Raw genomic sequence first — 21368 nt, 5'->3', positions numbered from 1 at the left:
ATTCTGACGTGTTTAACTTCTGCGGGCCTACAACTTAACTACAAGAAGTGCCACTTCGCAGCACGAAAACTAACCATCTTGGGACATGTCATTACAAGAGACGGTGTTCTTCCGGATCCCGATAAGCTTCGGGCTGTCGCTGACTTCCCATTGCCCACATCACTGAAAGCCCTAAGAAGTTTCGTTGGTCTCTGCTCTTACTTTCGTCGCTTCGTGCGCAACTTTGCGTCCATCATCGCACCTCTCACGAGTCTGCTTTCCAACAGCAAAGGTATATCTGCATGGTCACCTGCATGTGACGACGCATTTCGCCAGCTGCGCCGCCTGCTGACCTCACCACCCATTCTTCGTCACTACGACCCCGCTGCTGCCACAGAAATTCACACCGATGCAAGTGGCATCGGTCTTGGTGCAGTTTTGGCACAAAGGAAAGGCACCCAAGCCGAATACGTAGTCGCCTATGCAAGTCGCGCTGTCAAGAAGGCTGAATTGAATTACTCCGTGACAGAGAAGGAGTGTTTGGCCATAATCTGGGACTTGACGAAGTTTCGCCCGTACCTTTACGGCCGCCCTTTCGACGTGGTCACAGACCACCACGCTCTATGTTGGCTGTCCACATTGGAAGACCCGTCCGGACGCCTGGGACGTTGGGCACTTCGATTACAAGAATACGACATCCGTGTAATATATCGTTCCGGTCGCAAGCATGCGGATGCCGATGCACTTTCGCGATCGCCATTAACCCCAGATGTGGCTTCTCTGTCACCACTTTTTACCACCTTGTCACCAATAGACACCACTGACATGCTTTCGGAGCAGCGTAAAGATCCATACCTTGCATTGTTACTCGACTACTTTACCGATCCGTCTGCTGTCCCTTCCACGAGAGCGCTACGCCGACAAGCAGCCCACTTTTCCGTGCGAGACAGCATTCTGTACCGCCGCAACTACATGCCTGGTGGTCGGAAGTGGCTCCTTGCTGTCCCAACTCATATGCGCTCTGACATCTGCATGAATTTCCATGCAGATCCCCAAAGTGCTCACGCAGGTGTCCTGAAAACCTACGAAAGGCTGCGCCAACGCTATTACTGGCGAGGAATGTATCGCTTTGTGCAGAAATACGTTCAGTCTTGCACCACTTGCCAACAGAACAAGACACCTCCGCGGCACCTTACTGGCATGTTACAGCCGCTCCCATGCCCGGCTCGCCCATTCGACCGCGTGGGTATCGATCTCTATGGCCCCCTCCCATATAGTCGCTCTGGAAACCGGTGGATTATTGTTGGCGTCGATCATCTGACACGCTACGCTGAGACTGCAGCTCTACCAGCAGCGACCGCCCACGAAGTTGCACTCTTCATTCTCCGCAACTTCATTCTCCGCCATGGGGCTCCACGGGAATTACTCAGTGATAGGGGTCGAGTGTTCCTGTCGGAGGTCATCCAAGCTATCCTCGCTGAATGCAACATTATCCACCGGAAATCTACTGCATACCATCCACAGACGAATGGTCTCACTGAACGGTTCAACCGCACACTTGGCGACATGCTGAGGATGTACACCTCCTCCGACCACACTAACTGGGACGCTGTCTTGCCTTTTGTTACCTTCGCTTACAACACCGCGACGCAAGCGACTACCGGTTTTTCCCCGTTCTTTCTGTTGTACGGCCGCGAACCATCCCAACCACTCGACACCATACTCCCGTACCGCCCTGATGCATCGGAGTGCTCCCCGCTTTCGGAAGTCGCCAGATACGCTGAAGACTGCCGTCAGTTGGCTCGGTCTATGACAAGTGAGGCTCAAGGTCTACAAAAAACCCGACATGATGACGCTCATCACATAGCGCCTACGTTTCGTACTGGCTCCCTCGTGTGGCTTTGGGTGCCCCCGCACGTTCCTGGCCTGTCTTCTAAACTTCTGGCCCGGTACCATGGTCCATACCGTGTCGTTGACGCAAACTCACCGGTGAATTACATCATCGAGCCCTTAACACAATCGCCAGATTTGCGCCGTCGAGGACGCGAGACCGTACACGTCGACCGTCTCAAGCCCTACTACGACCCCCTCATTGTGCCTACTCCCTGAGTCGCCAGGATGGCTACTCTTCAACCCGGGGGGGTATTGTAGTGGAGCATACGCACTAACGTGTATGCGCCTTCCAAAGAGAAGGAAAAACCCCGTGCTATGATTGCATGAGAACCTGGGCCGCCTTTTGCCAGACTTGTCGTACGGCCATTTTTCGTTGCGACATCGTTGCGACTTCTCCGGTTCAATAAACGTCATCACATTGTGAAAATCTTTGTCACGTTCGAAACCCGTTGATTAGACGTTCTAAGCACGTTAAAAATACGTAGGTAAGGTGTTGGTAAGTCGTTGTTGATATATTGGCAAGAGGCTCGTCAAACGTCAGTGAGGCGTCGGGGAGACGTGTCGTTTCTAGTCTTGTGCTGAGCACGTTCAAGTATACAATACCAATAAGTGGGCTCCCATACGTTGCACAATGCAGGCCAGTATCTGCCACCCGTGGACCAGCTGAACCTGGCTTTGACGTGGAATAGGGCGGACATCGCACGCTCGGAGATCTTCGTCTACGGTCAAGAGTGGCCGGTGAGAGATGAGTACCGTTGAAAAGGGGTATCCTTGTGCACTGACTTCGTCAGACAGTGAATGTGTTTGATAGAAAAAACTTTCGCCCTATAAAGCTGGAAGGTGAAGGAAGAACAAAAAGAGAGAAGGCAGGGAGGTTAACGCTCAGTTTTCTACCCTTCACTGTGAGAATAAGAAAGGGCAGTATAAAGATGAGAGAGGTATGTGACTTCAAAACGAGCAGAAGGGTTGAGAAGAAAGAGTTGGGGTTGATGGTACATAACGCAAGTGGCCTGGAGCGCACTTCGACGGGGGCGTAGTCAGGAAGACAACAAAGTAAGCAAGTCGTCTTGCTTAGTTCAATGCTGTCCCAGTGTACGTTACACCATTTGCGAGAACGAATTATTTCTACTAACCTTTACAGCCTGACGAAAACGAAATTACGAAGTGTAAGTCGAGCGTTAGACGGAGACTAAACAGTGCGTGAACACGAGTGTTGTTTGTTCTGAAAATAGTCGGGGAGACATAGCTAGAATGAATCGGCTGCTCTACAAACAAACAGACATGTCTAATGAACACGAAAGTAGGGCGTAAAAGCTAGTGAGTGTAAACATTTGCTATTCGAACAACATCTCTCAATACAGAGCTTAATTTGTTCTTGTCGATGTTATACTGGATAATAATCGGCTGATAGAAACTCCATCGCTTGATTCACTGATTAATTGGTTAAATGATCAGTTAATCAATCACTCGAATAATAAACCATTGAGCTGTAATTGATTAATCTATTGATAAATCAGTTCAGTAAATCTGTTGTTTGACTAATTGACTGATTTGTTAACTGATTGATATTAGACAGACGAGTCAGATTTAGACTAGAGGACACAATATTCCTTTGGCATAATTTGCATCTGAGCTATAACCTCGGTAAACGTAGTGCTTGCGCTAATAGTTTCGATGATTTGCTGTTCTTAACGTTTGCGATAATGTGTAAACTTTATTGTAAGTGTAAAATTATCTGCTTTGTGGTGGCACTTATTTCACTAGCGCGTGTGTTTAAGGTGTACAAGTGCGTAGCCAGACATTTTTTCGGTAGGGGGTTGGGCAGCACTTCTTGATTTCGGGAGGAGCACCCCCGTGAAAAGTACAATTTTCGCTCTCTATTACATGGGGAAAAATTTCGGGGGAAGCAGTCGCCTTGTGTGTCACATGCTGGCTACGCCTCTGATCGTGCTTGAGTTATTACTTCTTTTGGTGTAGCCGGGCGCGCTGGAGCAAGCTATGATGGACGCACTCGCCATGGATCGAGTAGACTTCGTGCAAATCCTGCTGGAGAATGGGGTCAGCATGCACAAGTTCCTTACCATTCCACGGCTAGAGGAGCTCTATAGCACAGTAAGCGGGATTCTCACAATACAAAGCACGTTCGAGAAATCTCACTTTAGCATTAATTTTGAGTACCATACATGACATGAGTGTACACTTACGCAGTGAACCAAACGCCGTAAACTTCCCTATCTATTAAGAGTGACGACTCTGAAACGCCGCGATATGTATCGTTTAATTTTTTTATTTGAACGTATTTTTCTTGTTGTTCTTCATTGTTTGAAACAGACCAAAATCATTCCTAATGTTGAAAGTGCTTCAAAGAACACCTAAACGACCAGGAGGGAAGATTCTCAGCTTTAACAAGTTGAGGTTGCTTTACCGGTGTTCCTCAAGAGTAGGCAGAACGAAATTTGGTGCATTGAAATTTTCGCTTGGCTCATTCAGTAAGTATCGGCCTATTGGGCTCTAGAATATTTGTGCGTACCTGTCTAAATTTTCTTAGAGGTACATGTGTTTGCTTATTAATTGTGAAACCGAATTGACATGCATAATTACGACTTTGACATTTGCCATAGAAATAAAGCGCTACCACTTGACAGCGCGTAATACGCATCCACCGTTTTCGAGCATTTGTAGCCAGGTATCTAAAAAAAAAAAAGAAACGGCCTTTAATCTGCAGCCTCCACTCTTTTCAATATCTATCACAACTTGTTGACTAACTCAATTTCTTTCCTCCCCTCCCACCTTTTTTTCGATGACAGAAACACGGACCCAGCAATACGTTTCGCTTCTTGGTAAAAGAGGTGCGCAAGGTAAGAGGACATATTGACAGCGACACGACAGTGAAGCGCGCTTTGCATGTTTTGTGCAGCACTGAGAAGACTACTTGGCATGGTGCTGTTGCACATTTAGTTATAACGCCAAACATTCTTCGCTTAATACATGGGTCTAACTTTACGCTGGTGAATGATTACATGATTACCGATTAGATAGATAGATAAATAGATAGATAGATAAATAGATAGATAGATAGATAAATAGATAAATAGATAGATAGATAGATAGATAGATAAATAGATAGATAGATAGATAAATAGATAAATAGATAGATAGATAGATAAATAGATAGATAGATAGATAGATAGATAGATAGATAGATAAAAAGCTCGCGCTCGGAATCCAATGTTCAGCAAGCGCATGGCTCTTCGCATATACAAGAAAGGAATTAAATCAATTACGAGCGCCATGTTTTAAAGAAATGGAAATTTATAATTGTCCTTGAATCTGTGCCTCATAATTTGCCGGGAGGAACTGTACGTTACTCTTCCGCTCCGATAGTGCTTCTTTTATCAGCATTAGTTTGCGTGATATTAAACAGTCCACGCGCGTTTCAATCATGAAGAACGAGTCTTCAAGGTATATTATGGAAGTCGTAGCAAAGTTGCAAGCACTCAGTCTTGGCAGTACTGCACGCTATACTCAGCTAACGTGGCCGGGGCACCTGCCCACCAACGCAGCCGATCGAAGTCGAAGAGTGGCATTTAGACGGCGACAGCCGGTAAACATCGGCAAAATAAATTTTAAAAAATGTTGAACACACTTCGGCATGCAAGATCAAGAAAAAAAAACGCCAACTCTTGCCTCTCTGTCACGTGTATCACGTCATCGCGCAGCGTGAAATTGGAAAGTCCGTCCCGTCCTATCATCGTTCTCTCTTCACGCGTATAAGCGTGAATTTGTTTCCACGTGCGGTAATTCGTTGTCGTTATCCGAGCTGTATATTTATCGTGCAGCTGTCTTTAAACACGTTACGCGTCATTTTTCAGCTATTTGATTTAATAAGCGTTCACGGAACAGGAAGTCACAGTAAGCTGTTTGGCAGCGTCGAATGGCAGACGCAAATAATGTTTTTTTTAATCAGGGAACAATATTCGAGAAGGCAGATTTACTTTATAAAAAGTAAAAGAAGGCGGAATGGAGTTAGCAGCAAGTTTCAGAATATTTTTCCCTGACTTCCAGTTTGACTACAGCAAAACACTATTTTTTGATTCGACCTTCTTTGTTACTGCTTCCACATAGAGACCTAATGTTATTCTACGTATTAACCCTTTAGAATCATTGTTTAAAACCTCAAATCTTGAAACCCTCCAACTTTCATCATATTTGAGTATAAGAGCTCCATTCTCCTCATTCACACAGTATAGAAGCCTAAATCCAGATAATATACTGTCAGCAAGGGTATACGCAAGCATTTCTTCTGTTACTTCAGAATTGCTTTGCCTAGCGGCCAGAGTTCACGTCGTTTTGCTTTTTGATTCGAAGGAAAGTTAGAAGTGAGTTTGCTTTGAGAATCAAAACAAAACAAAAAAAGCATAGGAGAGCTACCTATATTGACACGTGTGGATAAGATTAAAAAAGGAATTTGTTTGCTTAGAGCGTAATGTATACTTCGAAATTGAAGAGGGATAACGTTAGTGATGTCAGTATTTTTTATCAGTCTATAAATACTTCGAGCTCTATAGAGCGTGTCATCTCAACTTTCGAGCAGCTTTGTTCCAAGGTCTCGTCTTTCTTAATTGGTGACATTTGCTTCAATTTTTGGTAAAGTAAAATAAGGTACAAAAGAAAATACCGCATATTCAAATTTTTTTTCACGCTCCACTATATGGCATTACTTCTTCATTTTTGAAAGGGCTCAGAGTGCTTTAGCTTCAAGAAAGAAAGCTTCCTTATGAATTTACTTAAGATGACTGAAGGGGAAAACCACAATCTCCTTTTTCTTCCCAGTCGATGTATTGAACATCCCCCACCGTCCACCTCCGAAATCTTTCTGAACCTAACGCCATGATGACATCACAAATTTGTACAACTGTGTCATCACGATTACTTCATACGGTGACTTCCTCACGTGCTTGTTTTCAGTAATAATACATAAACGACACTGATGGAAAATTGTGAGTTTAGTGAGCAATCTAAAGCTTTCGGCTTAATGAGAACATGGCGTACGGACGGTGTAGTATACATGTACTATACGCGCATTTTTTTCGCTTGCATTAGTGGAACTCTTCAGTTGCTTCACCTTGTTATTTACTTTTTGAGTTTGATGGTTATATACTTTTATTTAGAATAAAATTACAGCCTAAGGATTATTATTGCAATACCACGGGCAGCATTACTACATAACGCCGGGCAGCTTACTTACGTAACAAATTAAAAAAATACAATTTTGATGGCGGAGCTTGCTCAGGCCATTACGTAAGATAAGAACGTTTAAAATTAGCAGAAAAAGTCGTTTGTGCGTGTTAACGTCTCGTTTTATTCATGTGGCGTCAGCGAATTCTAGTTGCAAAAAGCTGTAGAGTGAGTGATGAACGAAAGAGCGTAGGGAATGGGAACACTTACGCTTAAATAATAACACAACATTCACACGCTGTTAGGACGAGTATGAGGGCTTACTTCAAATTAAAAAAATGAGCTCGCTATTCACATAATGGACGAGGGCCAACAATCCGCCCGCTACTATGAGATGCCAGAATCAAGCAATTTTTTTTTATTTCTAGCCAGGTGTTCTCGCTGTGCCCATTCAAGACAGATGTGTTTGGACGCAGCCTAGAACCGCAGTACTTCGGCCACCTCTCCGTAATTACTTGTAATGACGTACACTCACGCACAAACAAATACACGAAAGAGTCATTCATAAATTTTTGTCAGGGCGAGTAGTCCTAAAAACACCTACAGCTCTTTTGTACCATGCATCACACAGGCACTGTTGCTGAAGGAAGTGCCACAGCACCAGGCTCAAGCAACGTCACAATGTTCTGGAGTGTATATGTGATCATTGCGAACAATATAGTCAACATCCGACACTTGGAATAGCAGGCCAGGCGATGAACCAGGCTGAAATCTCCAAGGTAATAATTAAAAAATGCCGTATGCCTGTGCATACTCGCAGAACCTTCCTTCCGGCTACCGATACACGCTCTACGACATTGGCCTGGTAGTGGAGAAACTAATGGGCGGCGCCTACCGGTCGGCCTACTGCCGACGGAAGTTCCGAAACCTCTACTCGACTGTCATGCGCCGCATGTCCACGGTACGTTCATCGTCACCACAAGCGAATTGATTCTATTACCTCCGTTCTTGTAACGCAGTCACGTGCGCACCGATAAAGTCACAAGACACTAAAGTACATAAAGCTTCGCAGTGCCACTGTGAAGTGAATATTTCTGATCGACAGTTGAATGCAATGGTGAGATAAAGTTGACGTTACGGTCTCATGCCAGCTAGCATGAGAACGGGCGTTGAAATTGAAAAGATAAATTGTTGTAAACTTGAATGTGGATATGAACTATATGAGGTTAACATTAAAAAAAAACGAAGTTGGACAAGCTGATATAGACTCTTGCTTCAACTTCAAAGTAGCGGGCATGCATTAAATGAGGCACCACATCAAGACGATAGTTAAAGCGCGAGAAAAGAACGAGGACAAAGAAACAAGAAGGACACGTCGCCTCGTCCTTCTGTTCTCGCGCTATAACTATCGTCATGTCATACCAACTAGCCCAGACTGCCACACTTCAAAGTTACCATACCAAGGAATGAAGCAGGGGTGCTGATAATGCGGAAATATAGGTAAACAAAATTCACTTAAACAAATCAATTCACTTTAAGAGAGTCGAACTTTGGCCCTTACTTGCATGTAAAGGTAAATAAGGTACAGCTATAACTGCGGAGAGTTGTCATTATATGTTTCATAATGTCATGCGCTGTCTTAGATGGCAAAAACACTTTATGCTTCTTATTGTTGTTGTTCGTGAGTATCTTGCGAGCGATGTAGGAGTGAGCATGCCGCATTCATGTCGGGCAACATACGATGATCATAACAGCAATCTGGCTCGCAAAAAGTGAAGTCTGTCATTCCTTAGCAAATACTGTCTTGGGCTTTGGTGCAGGCCCCTACTCTGCACACAGCCCTGAATACCGAGGCCTCGTTGGCACTATTGGGATCCGAATCAACCTTCTCTCATCCTTTCAACGAATTGCTTATTTGGGCGGTGCTGATGAAACGCCAGCGTATGGCGATATTCATGTGGCAGAATGGCGAAGAAGCCATCGTCAAGGCCCTCGTGGCCAGTCGACTCTACTGGGCTATGGCCCACGAAGCTGCGCAAGACGACCTCGAAGCGGACGCTTCGGACGAGCTCAGGCAGAACGCCAGGTATGTGGAGCCTTCAAATCCTATATCATTGGTGTTCATTTATGTGAAGCAGGTTCAAGGAGTAGACCGGCAATTTTTTCCAGCCTTTAGTTAAATTTGTCAGTGTTCTTTTATGTAACGTTGTATTAGTGGAGGTGTGACTGGGCCAATAAATAGCGTACCTAATCTGCGTCACAACGACGAAGAAACGTTATGGCGTGGCTTCTATAAAAAGAACGTAAAATAAAGTGTCTCTGCCTGTACCCCTAATGTATAGCAGGCTTAATTCAATCAATAGAAAATCAATACGGCTTCCTCCAAACACTTCTTTTGCTTTAAAAAAATAAAAAATAAAACGGTAAATAAAGAGGAAACCTACCATACTGCACACAATGACCGTCAAATGAAGAAGATATATGAACAGAATAATGTAACTATTGCACTGTATACCTATGATTCTCTTCCTGTTAAGTTTCATCAGCAGCCGATCGGTTCCCCCTACGCTATCATATGGTGCGGCGAAGTCGTGAGTGGTCAACAATCATAAGCACAAATATGATGCTAGATTGTTGTTATTTTATAGTAACTAAGCTTCCAGCTTTATTTGAGCCAAGAATTTATACACAAAGCACCGGCTGGTCTCGACGGAACATTTCACGTGCGAGTGAGAAATGCGGAAGCCACTAATCGTGTCGGTTCGCTTCTATTCCAACCAATATTTCATTTAGACAAAGAACAGTTGCTAAGTGGATATTTCTGAACTGGAATGTGTAATGCACCTAAACACTCAGTCTCGATTGAGATCACTATTGCTACGGTGATGAGCCTCCTGGAGGTGTTTTATGGCTTCTTGGTGGAGATGTACACTGTTCACACAGTTCCCTGTTAGTTCTGCCGAAGGGCACAGAAAAGTCTTGCGCCCGCGGTGTGCCTTGTATGCAAATGTACGTGAAAAAAAAAACACAGCCCGGTAACTGATTTTTAAGTAACAGTTGCTGATTGTTATACGCGAAAACGTCGAACCAGATAATTCACTAGCACGTCTTCATATGACGCCATCCACCGCTTTACAAAATTCGGGTTTCGCTCATGCCGTAGAAAGTATTGGCGCAAACACACGTCTTAAGGCCAGAAAACTACTGGTCATACCCATTTTAACTATATTTATCAGATAATCGCAAAAACATGGCATATCTATGAATGCCAGGCTATAGGTATAATTTGCATGATGTTGGTGTTAACGTGGCTCGTGCAGGGAATTCGAGAAGCTTGCGCTCGATCTTCTGGACTACTGCTATCGACAAGATGAAAACACGACGCTGCAGTTACTCACGTACGAGCTGCAGAACTGGAGCAAGCAGACTTGCCTAGGTCTTGCCGTTGCCGCCAATCACAGCGGATTCCTCGCACACACAGCCAATCAGATGCTGCTTGCCGAGCTGTGGATGGGCGCACTCCGGACCCGGAAGAATGTTAGCCTCAAGGTACGGGCTCCTAAAGGCAGATGTACAGCAAGCTTACAATGTTCAATGTACAGTAATATTGATGTGAAAGCAGAGATAGAGTCATGGCAGTTAGACTAGATCTGTTTTCCATGTTTTGTACGTTCGTTGCTATGCTTGGGGACGGTAGAATAGGGTGCGTGCTTGTGTGCGAGCACGTGAACGTGTGCGTATAAATGCGGATACATTATGCATAAGTATTAACTCTCCTGTCAGAAATGCAGAAAATAAACAGTAAGACAATGCCGGAGTTGACATAGTTTGGCTTAAGCCACAGTTTCGAAGAAAGTAGTCATTCTAACAGAACGAACTGAAAACTGTCTTTACTGCGACAACTTTTACTATACCATGTGATTAGTTTAAAGCTTCTTTACTTTTATTGCAATCATTTTCTCACTCAGTTCTGGATCGGAAATAGAACCCCGTAAAGTGCAGGTGTAGTTTCCTTCAAGCTTTTGTTACTTTTTATACTACTCGCCTTGTTTCCAACATCTGTTTTAAACCCAATACAAAGCTTACTTTCCTCAGTTCTTCAGTTTTCTAAATGTTTTGCGAATCTCTAATTGTAAACTGAGAGGTTAAGAGCTCGTACACGCGCTATCCGTACAGCCACATTGTCCGGCCTGGGACACCTGCCACACGCAAGCGAGGGTGAAAGAGTGTAGCGGTGATGCTCTTTCACCCTCAGCTTGTGTGTGGCAGGTGTCCTGGCACGTGTGGTGCGGCTGGGCGGGTAGCACGCGTACAGGCCCTAAGGAAGACAATGCCGAGCAGATAATTTGGTTGTGAGTTACGAAGACTCCCTCTAAGGTAAGTTCTCGGTGGTGCTCTGGGGCACAGGTGATCTTGGGACTCCTGTTTCCGCCGACGGTGCTTTGGCTCGAGTTCAAGTCGAAGGAAGAGCTGCAGCTGATGCCGCAAACCGAGGAGGAGCATTACTTGGACCTGCAGGACGACGAGGAAGATTCGAACCCGGACGTGGACGACCCGCCGGGTGGCGTGCTCAACCCGCCGGGCGTCATCAACCTCGACCCCGAAACGCTGGGAGGCCCGCTGTCCCGCAAGTGCTCGTCAGTCTTCAACCGCCTTGAGAACGGCAGCCTCTTTCCGGCCGACACTGATGCTGCTTACTTGAAGATACGAACCCGAAAGCGGCCCCTAAAGTTGGGCCGAAAGATTTACGAGTTCTACGCGGCGCCCGTCACGAAGTTCTGGAGCCACGCGGTGAGTTTGAGAACCAGAACTAGGCAAAGTTTTCGGAATGCTTCCCTCCGGGACTGGACTGCTGCAAACCTATGAGCATAGTATATTTCGCTTTAACACGAAATCGTATATACAAATGCTGTTTAGGTAAGCTTTGTCGAAGGCGTATACTGCGCAACTCACTGCACAGAAGTTACGGTCGCAGCTAGATTCCAAATAGTGTCGATTGGCGCAATCTTCCAAATATGAGACACATATACATGAATATTAGGAGATATTCGAATTACACTGGCTACGGTGGTATGTCTGACGTACGTCATGACATTGACGTCGACCTCTATTTTCATCAGACGCTGCTTTCTCGCACTTGACAGAGACTTAGATTTAGATCACCTTAATAAAACGCAGTCATTGATGCTGTATCAATTTTTTTTTTCGTGATGCGGTGCCTACAAACCTGACAAGTGCATATTTGCATTTTACATTACAATGTTTGTTACATGATTTCATTCTGCTAGACCAAAATAAAAATCTACCTTTAGTGTGCATTAATTGGTACTAGCTGCAGAGCTCTTATGTTCCGGTAAAAGAAGCTAGTGAAAGCGAAATCAAAATAAAAAAATAAAAATTATCTCTTTTCTTTTCTAACAGATTGCCTATGGAATATTTCTTTGCTTCTTCACGTACGTGGTTCTCGTGAAAATGCGCCCTGAACCTACATGGCAGGAGGTCTACGTCATCGCTTATATTGTGACATTAGCCATCGAGAAAGTGAGAGAGGTGAGTGACATCGCGGAATACGGTCAACCGCCCATAGTTCGTATGTTTTCATTCTGCACTAGTTTGTAAGCTCGGCCACCTAGGCTATAACTGGTAGGGTTTCAACCCTTTTTATTGTGCTCGACAGCCGAGGCGGCGAAACTGTCTCTCAGGTAGTATTTCTATACGATACGAATACATTAGTAAGTAAAATTTTAACACAAGACCACAAACGCAAAAAATAAAATAAAAGTAATGAACGCAAACATTTATTACAGTCAACATAATATGATAAACGAGTAACCAAAGAGCGAGATCGAAAAAGTTTTAGGATGAGTCTCCGAAGTGAAAATCAAATGAAATCAAGGAATCTCGAAGACACAGGATCGCAAGATCCTAATGCACACGTCCCCTTTTCGTTTTGTTGACTCAAAAGGGGCGTATACCTTGTTAACTGGTGATTACTTCAGTACTCAAACACTTTGTCCATGCATTGTTCATGACATGAACAGCATCATGAGAAGACAGTAAATGTAAATGTATTATGGGATCGGATAGCCGAACCACGACTAACATGCCACCTGTGGGATGTTGAAATGCGAGTGCCTCCACACGCCGGTAACGTAGCACCAAAACTGTAATTTATATGTATACATTTCTTTGATTAACTATTATAAAACCGTGCTTTGAGTTCACTATACCAACTTTCGCATCGTGCAGATGCTGTTCACAAGTCTCCAATCACTACGTCATTTCCCTGGAGTGTCTCGTTCTCGGTCATTAAAGTACAATGACAATTTATATTGGTCAAAACGGCAATGCCTCAATTCGCAGTGCGCCAGGATCTTTCTTGTAAATGAAAGTCGGCAATATGTGGCACTAGCCCCGAGACCCAAATGGGAAGATGTCATTGAAGAAGGCGTGCACATGCCCGCATGATTTTGTGATGTTCACGTGGGTGCTAATCCCAATTCCTTGCAATTACGAAATCACAGCTCGCAGACACTGCTCGCCCTCGGTACATTGTGTGCATAATCGAAGTTGAACTAACCTTGTGTTTCGCTCTGCTATTGAGTTCTCTGTGCAACGGGACCTGCATGTCCTAATGCATGTCCTGCTAGCACACGCCGAGTGCAATGTTCCCTCCAAAACGCAACTTCATTGGTATTAGCTGCTGGGGTCTTACGTGTACTAAGAAAGAAGACCCGAAACGCTTTCCGGTGGTTTCGTTGAAACGTTCGTTCTTGAGTCAAGAATGAACAGAATAATTTGATTATTTGATTGATTGATTGATTGATTGATTGATTGATTGACAGGCAATGATGTCGGAGCCCGAAAACTTCACTCAGAAGATACTAGTGTGGGCCGATAAGAAATGGAATCCCTGTGACGTTGTCGTCATCAGCGTCTTCCTGGTGGGAATGGTTATGCGTTTTAGCGCATCCACGCAAGCTGAGGGCCGGCTCCTGTACTGCCTTACGGTCATGTACTGGTACATCCGGCTCCTGGACATCCTAAGCGTGAATAAATACCTGGGTCCATACGTCACCATGATTGGCAAGATGGTACGTTATCTTCTGTGTTCTGTTTTCGCGTAAAGAGTGTCTTGATTGAACATGAAAGAAAAAGACGAAGAGTTAAAAAGATTAAAACAGTGACCCTGAAGACGAAGAAATGACAGAGAGGTTAAAAAAAAAATCAGCCCCGTATCTTCTTGTTACACTGCAAATGTCGTCGAAAGACGATAGCCCTGCGCCTGGAGAGAGTGAACGAAACGTTTATTTGATGTTCTGTGCAAGAAAATAGGTGAATGGTTTTCTATAGACGCTGCGTTAGAGTGCCTCGAGCATGCAGCGGAGGCGAACGAGCGCATCAAGTCACGTCACACGTGAGACATGAGCGCCCTATCTGGCAGTTATCCTGGAAAACGGGGCGTGTGCCCTGAGCGTCTGTCTCTGAGGAGGTAAGGTGTAAAACGCAAGGCGACGGGTAGGTGCCACCACCGTGTCGTCTTAGCAAAGCGTTGGAAACACTCGCCTTTTTGTGCAAGCGTTGCAAGGCCAGCGCAGCGTTATAAAGGCTACGCTCCCTAATATTACTTATGTATGCCTCTTCTAGTAAAAAATGCACATACATAATATTGACGTGTTGTTATGGTGCCTCAGATATGCGCAATAATTGATTTTTCATTGACAAACGCACAAGCATGAGCGTTGAGTCTTGAGCAATATTGGTGGGTGCTGCCGATGGGGTCGGCCGTTTGGAGTATCGTTTGTTACCTTAAGTGCCATTTAAGGTATCGTAAAAGGTGGACAAGCAGACAAGTGTACAGACAGAAAGACAGACCAAAATTTTTGCGTCGAAGGTTTCCAGCAAAGACTATTGTCTTTAAGAGCAAAATCCCGCGGTGCACTACACAAACTGGAGCAGAAGGGCGACAGAGGTAAAAAGAGAGGGCACAGTCACCTAGTTTGAAGTAAACTTCGTATCAGGGTTTCAAGCTTGAATTTTTTTCTGTTCATACTCACTATGAAGCTCAGCTTGGTTACGAGACAGGCAGCATGTCAAGATATTGTCATAAATATTACGTTTTTTAGATAATTTCTATTGCAGTTTGTTGCTTCAATAAAATAAAGCTGTGTTTTACTTTGAATAGACAGTGGTGCCATCTGAAGCAGTTCGAATCCTAATTCTTTCATGAAAACTGCAACTGATTTTATGCACTTTGCTGTGCACAGTAGCGAAATCTGTCACAGTGAGAAGTTCAGGCATTAATTTGAAAAGATCAAGGGACGCAACACTCACTTAGATATTAATAAGGGCACGTTTTTTTATATTCGGTTCGCTACCATAAAAAATAGGTTGCTGAGCCTAGTGCTCCGTTACTGTCTGAGCTGTAGCAATGGACCATTCATGCAACTAAGTTTTTGCTGTACCCACAGGTGATCAACATGATGTACTTCGTGGTTTTACTGCTGGTGATATTGATGAGCTACGGAGTGGCAAGACAATCCATTCTTCATCCACAAGAGACCGCGTCTTGGGGCCTCATCAAAAACATATTCTTCATGCCTTACTGGATGATATACGGCGAAGTGTTCGCCGACAGCATCGACCGTAAGTTTGAAAGAAATCTTGTTGCACACCAAAGGGTCGAGATACAATGTAGACAAATATATTCCGAGTCACGTGGCAGTAATGTACGATTCGCATGTGTTCTGCTGTTCTCGTATGGTGGAATAGCATTACTAACGGGAACATGTAGTAGCAGCGCAGGAATCGCGAACAAATGCGAATTGTTATTCCATATACTATTTGTAATTTGACGCCATGCATGCTGTTCTTTCCAAACTGGTGCTTTGCTCACCGTGGACACACTTCGTCAAAAATATGCATTTCAATGGCTCACAGAGAGGATATTGCTTGCAATAAGTTTGAACGTCGGCAGCAAGAGAAAAGAGAGACGTAAAGTAAGAGAAATGCCGGAAGTTGACCAGCTGAATATAGCTTCCACCGAGGCGGATCGCAAGCGAAAATAATATAATCACAAAAGACTGTAGAAAACTTCTGACAGTGAAATTATTCCCTTCACCAGCAGCCATAGCACAAGTAATTGTGAAGCGCGTTCTTAACGCCTGGTGAGAATATATATATATATATATATATATATATATATATATATATATATATATATATATATATATATATATATGAACAAGGTAAAATAGAGAACGTCAATGCTGCTGTGCGGTGATCGATTCATGTCGAAGTCTTCAGCGTAGAGCCAACACCCGTAGTAGTCTGCTAAACTCTCCAAAAGTTCACCTTCGTTCTTTGTTCGTCAATTTTCATAACTAGGTCTAACTTGTCAATGTCAGAATATTCGCTTGGCGTTTGTGTTCTTCAATGAAAGTCCCCCCATACCCTCACCCACTTTTTTGCACGCATCGCTGAGACAGCTGTCTGCACAAACGAAGGTCAGCCTGGGGAATACACTTGTCAGCCGGGCAGTTGGATCAACCCAGCAATAATGGCCGTCTACCTATTGGTCGCCAATATACTGCTCGTCAACCTCCTTATAGCCGTATTCAAGTAAGTCCGTTGTTTAAAGAACCATTCATTCATTCATTCATTCATTCATTCATTCATTCATTCATTCATTCATTCATTCGAGACTGTTATGACTGAAGCTGACTGATCTTTTTTTGCAGCAACATCTTCATCGAGGTGAACGCCATTTCTCAACACGTGTGGAAATCTCAGAGATTCACGGTGGTGATGGAGTACGAGCAGAAGCCGCTGCTGCCACCGCCACTGATTGTGTTGTCGCACGTTCACCTCGCCATCAAGTGTGGTGTGCGCTGGTGGAAAGGCAAGAGCCGCACCTTCGACCACGGACTCAAGCTGTTCCTGGATGAGCCAGACATCGAACGTATTCACGACTTCGAGCAGGAGTGCGTCGAGGGCTACTTTCGCGAACAAGAGACTCAGCAGCAGATGACCACCGAAAACCGCGTGCTCACTACCACTGAAAGGTGAGACCGTCTTTGCTTAGGAGCATGAAGTTGTTTGAATCGTAGACAGCAAAACAACAATCGCTCTTTATCAGACGTCAAAAAGTATCTGTCCTACATTCAACGATAATTTGCACAGTGCCATATCTCTGGTAACCTTATGCCTTACTGTAGCCCTTACTCTTTAACTAAATTGCTTTAAGGTCCTGAATAATTAAAAGGGGAATATTGGTTTTATAAGTTATATCTTCTTTCTATTTTAGTTTTTTTGTGATAGTTCTTAAACAGTGAACAAAAAAGGGAACCGATCGAGAAGTTATTTAACCATAAGAGGCTATTTGATAGTCAAGTAATTTAGAATCTAAATTAAAGTGGACGAAAATGCATCTTGCCACGGATTGGGAACCAATGAGCAACATTTCTCTTGCGTGCGTCCTTTTTTCAGTTCTAGCACAGAAAACAGTATTTTTTCGGTGAAACAACAAAGACCTGAAATCAACAGTTTGTTTAGATGGGCCGGAGTATAGGGAATAGTTGGTTGTACAATGCTGTCACTTGCGAAGCGCTACTTGGGCACGAAGAAAGACACACACACAAAAAAATAGGTAGAACAAAACGCGAGCGCGATGTGTTGGGTTTTACATGTGCTTTTCGTGTGCCTTTCTTTATGTTCAAACAGTTTGTCACAAATTTCAACATTTTGCTCATAGTAGAATGATTCGTATTATTATAGAGATGATCTGTTTATGGGACGGAACCTAGAACCTTAACTTCTCCCCACAGAGTGGACGCCATGTCGCAGAGGGTCGAGGACATCCACCAGTGGGAAATGAAGGCGAGCGCCACCATCCAGGGCTTGGACATCCGGATGACGGAGCTCGAGCACATGGCGGAGCAGATCTCCACGTCACTACAGCGCCTGCTCGAGGCGCAGGAGCTGGACTTCGAAGACAGCCGCAGTCCGTCGGCCGAGAGCAACCACTCGGCGAGTCCACCCGAGTACGAGCCCAGGTCTCCGTCGCCACCGTCATCGCAGCCTCGGCAGTCCCCAGCACCAGCAGATCTGAGCTCCGACACCAGCAGGAGGCCAGAAGAGACGGCGCCGGTGTCTCCCAAAAGGCCTGTCATGGTCGCGCTGTCGGCACCCGACGGCACGTCCATGGCACCGCCGGACCTCCTCGTACGGCAAGGCTCCGGCAGGCGGCGCGGAGGTTCCATCCGAAGAAAGACGGCGCACCAGCGGCTCAGCCGACAGCTCACGGTAGCCACCAACGAAGTGCTCGACATGGCTTCGCAGAAGCGGAAGAATCTGCAGCGCTGGCAGAGCGTCTGCCAACCTGACGTTGGCAGTGGCAGTGACATACTGCAACAACACCAAGCCTCTGGCAGGCCTAGCCGTCTGGAGCGTGGCATGTCGTGCGTGAGCCGGTGGACCGAACCACGACCGGCCACAAGCAGTTCACGAGCTCCCTTCTTATCGGCTCTGCGCGGCGAATACACGAGCATCACGGACGAACTGGAGAGCACGGCGTGTCTGCTTCCGCCTCCTGAGAGTCCTACTTCGCCGGCACCGACTCCCATGGTGGCGGCCATAGCAGCCGAGACGGAGATTCTGAGGGATGCCGAGGCGGCCGACTACCAGATGATGGGCGGCATCATCCAAAGGCGCCTCCAGGGAGAAGAAGCCGCTTCGCTCGAGGAACTCAGTGACTTCGCCGAGGAGTCGTCGGACGTTGAGGAGATCGTGGGCACCGGTTCGCGGCGCCTCATGATTCGCGTCACACCCGCGCCCGAGGACGACAACCAGCGAAGGAGGGCTAGCTTACCCAGCGGCGGCGAGGCACCCTGACGGCGGTGTGACCGCAACCTTCTCTCGTCGGGCCGGTGTGCGCATGCGTATAGGTTTTCTCACAGCGTAGATCTACCTTTGTCTAGAGGGCGTCCTTAAGTACTACGTTTAAGGTGCGCAAAATGCTTAGGCCTGTAGGGTTTCTTCCCGCAGCAGCGATATCAAGGTAGAATGCGTAGACAAGACCTAACAATTCTTTGGCTGTGACGAGTTTGGGAAGGTTTGTGGCGGTCTTTCCAAAGCACATATCACGTTATGCAACTTAAGTTAATCAGAAGGAAAGAAGCGGAAAGTCAATACTAATATACCATTACCGACTGTCAATACAGGACCAAGTGTGGCTCAACTGCACATTTCAAAGCCCGCCCTTTCAGTTGATAATGCAATAATGGCGTTAAGCTTACAAAACAAGGGTGTTATTGATGCAGCCACGCATGTTTTTATGCCATGCACGTTTTGCGCATTGTCGGCAGCGGGAGTTCTTCCGGGATATGAGGTGCATATGCATGAAAGAACTATTTTTCCTCGGTGAGAATGAAGTGAACTCCTTAGTAACCAGCGTTTGAGTGCAACCACATATCGACGACGTGGTCCTCATTTGTACGAATGTACTAATCTCAAGGGTAGCTATGTATATAAGTAGCATTACCACATTGTGTTATGCGTGTCTATCTTCTTGTATAGAACGCTGTCTTCTTTTCGACGTAGCCACGTTGTCTTCCGCTTTGAAAGACAGCTACTATTTATGTGTATGGTGCAGCCAGGGTTGTTCATGAACCATAATCCACACTCGTATTTTTGGAGCTTATGGCTCAGCGCAGACCAGTATTTGCCTCATTCTGTACAACCTTCATTGCAGCAGCGTTTTCGGTTTTTTTAGGGGGGAGAATTGTAAGATAATAACCTCTTTGAACGTACCCTTTTCACTTTGGCTTATTAGTGATCATCATAACAAGCCGGTGACCGCTATCGTCTCTTCCTTTCAAAAACAAAACAAGAAGAATATATGATAACAACAATATTATTATGTGGGTTTTACGTCACAAAGCAACAATATGAATATGAGAGACACCTGATGAGCGGAGGGCTGCGTAAAATTTGACCATGTGGTGTTCTTTAACGCGTAATGACATTGTATAGTAACAAAAATAAGCACCGAATTTCATTACAAAATTATCAGTGCAGGTACTCTGCAACCGAGCATTGTCATTATCTTTAGCGCTAGTCGTAGCGTCATATGTGTCAGCATCATGCACCCCGTTCGGGTGCACAAATCTCAAGTGCTGATGCCTACAGATAAGTGATATGAATGGGCTAGTACATGTGTAGCACGCACTGCTGAATGGCTAGTATTCAGCAGACACGGGTTCTTTGAAGAGGCTCAATGAAAGCTAACTATGATCTTTGGGTGTAAACATTCACTCGTGAGCCACCGCGCTAACTACGAAAGTACTTATGAGAAAACAGTCATATCAGCTCCGGTGAGTACACGGTTGCCTCGCGTTACGGGCTTCTTAATCTAGCTACGAGCCAAAAAGGAAGGAGGCTTGTGATACCACTAAGTAGTAGCTGGTTTCTAGTAGCCACAAATTGGTTAATGGCCGCATACTCATTGCACGAGCATAACCAATATCAGCATTATATTTATGTTAATTTGAAAGTTTCCTTCTCATGTCTGTTTCTCATTACGTGAACTTAAAAACATTTTAACGGTTCGGCGATGAAGACAGACATCTAGCTTGTGTTTAGTGGTTGAAGCTAAATCTTAGATATTCTTCAGGCTAGCGCAGATCACCAGTTCATCATGAACTTTTTTTCACACATATCTCGGTGGCAGCAGCGATCATTACTCACTTTTACGCCAGTAATTAGTGCCGACTTAAATAATTGCACGTGCATGTTTGTAAAAGAATATCACGGAAGGCACAGTGTGACTTTCGCATGAAGACTAACATGGCGCACTAGGAACAACTGAAAGAACAGACGCGGACACCTTTCAGTCTTTGCTATTTGTGGGTACAATGAAATTTTATGGCAATTACCAACATGCCCATGTACACACACACACACACACACACACACACACACACACACAGATATATATATATATATATATATATATATATATATATATATATATATATAACTCATTTTGTGCTAACTGTGACGTGTGACGTCGCTGTAGTAGCAACGTCACACCGAACACTTTGTATTCATCTCGTTAGGGTAAACTCTCGTTCCTCACCGTTATTTGGTGAAACAGTTCTTTTTCATACGCTGCATCAAAGTACCGGGGCTAAATTGAGACGCAGGGTGTGAATACATATAGACTACATCTTTTTTTGTCTTGTGCGAAAAGATACGTGGGGCCTTTGGAAAACATTTAGAGGCCGTAGTGCACCGAATCTTTTACGAGTTGAAGGTAC

At 44.9% G+C, this 21368-nt stretch overlaps 1 protein-coding gene across 1 annotated transcript in view; it reads left to right on the top strand.

Annotated features, from left to right (window-relative positions):
• The window catches only part of Trpm (transient receptor potential cation channel, subfamily M), a 145339-nt gene extending 125485 nt beyond the window's left edge, over positions 1-19854 (top strand). Inside the window, exons 11-23 of the mRNA XM_075868926.1 lie at positions 2510-2610; positions 3850-3984; positions 4680-4730; positions 7871-8011; positions 8871-9136; positions 10371-10599; positions 11458-11841; positions 12472-12600; positions 13896-14144; positions 15522-15696; positions 16539-16671; positions 16791-17114; positions 17877-19854. Of these exons, the coding sequence (XP_075725041.1) occupies positions 2510-2610; positions 3850-3984; positions 4680-4730; positions 7871-8011; positions 8871-9136; positions 10371-10599; positions 11458-11841; positions 12472-12600; positions 13896-14144; positions 15522-15696; positions 16539-16671; positions 16791-17114; positions 17877-18942 (3383 nt within the window). The 3' untranslated portion in view covers positions 18943-19854. The remainder of the gene's footprint in view (positions 1-2509; positions 2611-3849; positions 3985-4679; positions 4731-7870; positions 8012-8870; positions 9137-10370; positions 10600-11457; positions 11842-12471; positions 12601-13895; positions 14145-15521; positions 15697-16538; positions 16672-16790; positions 17115-17876) is intronic.
• Positions 19855-21368: the final 1514 nt, after the last annotated feature.

This window comes from Rhipicephalus microplus, chromosome 1 (genome assembly GCF_043290135.1).
Source record: "Rhipicephalus microplus isolate Deutch F79 chromosome 1, USDA_Rmic, whole genome shotgun sequence".
NCBI classification, from domain to species: Eukaryota; Metazoa; Arthropoda; class Arachnida; order Ixodida; family Ixodidae; genus Rhipicephalus; species Rhipicephalus microplus.
Note: the sequence above shows the minus strand (reverse complement) of the source record. Positions and strands in the feature narration are given on the sequence as shown.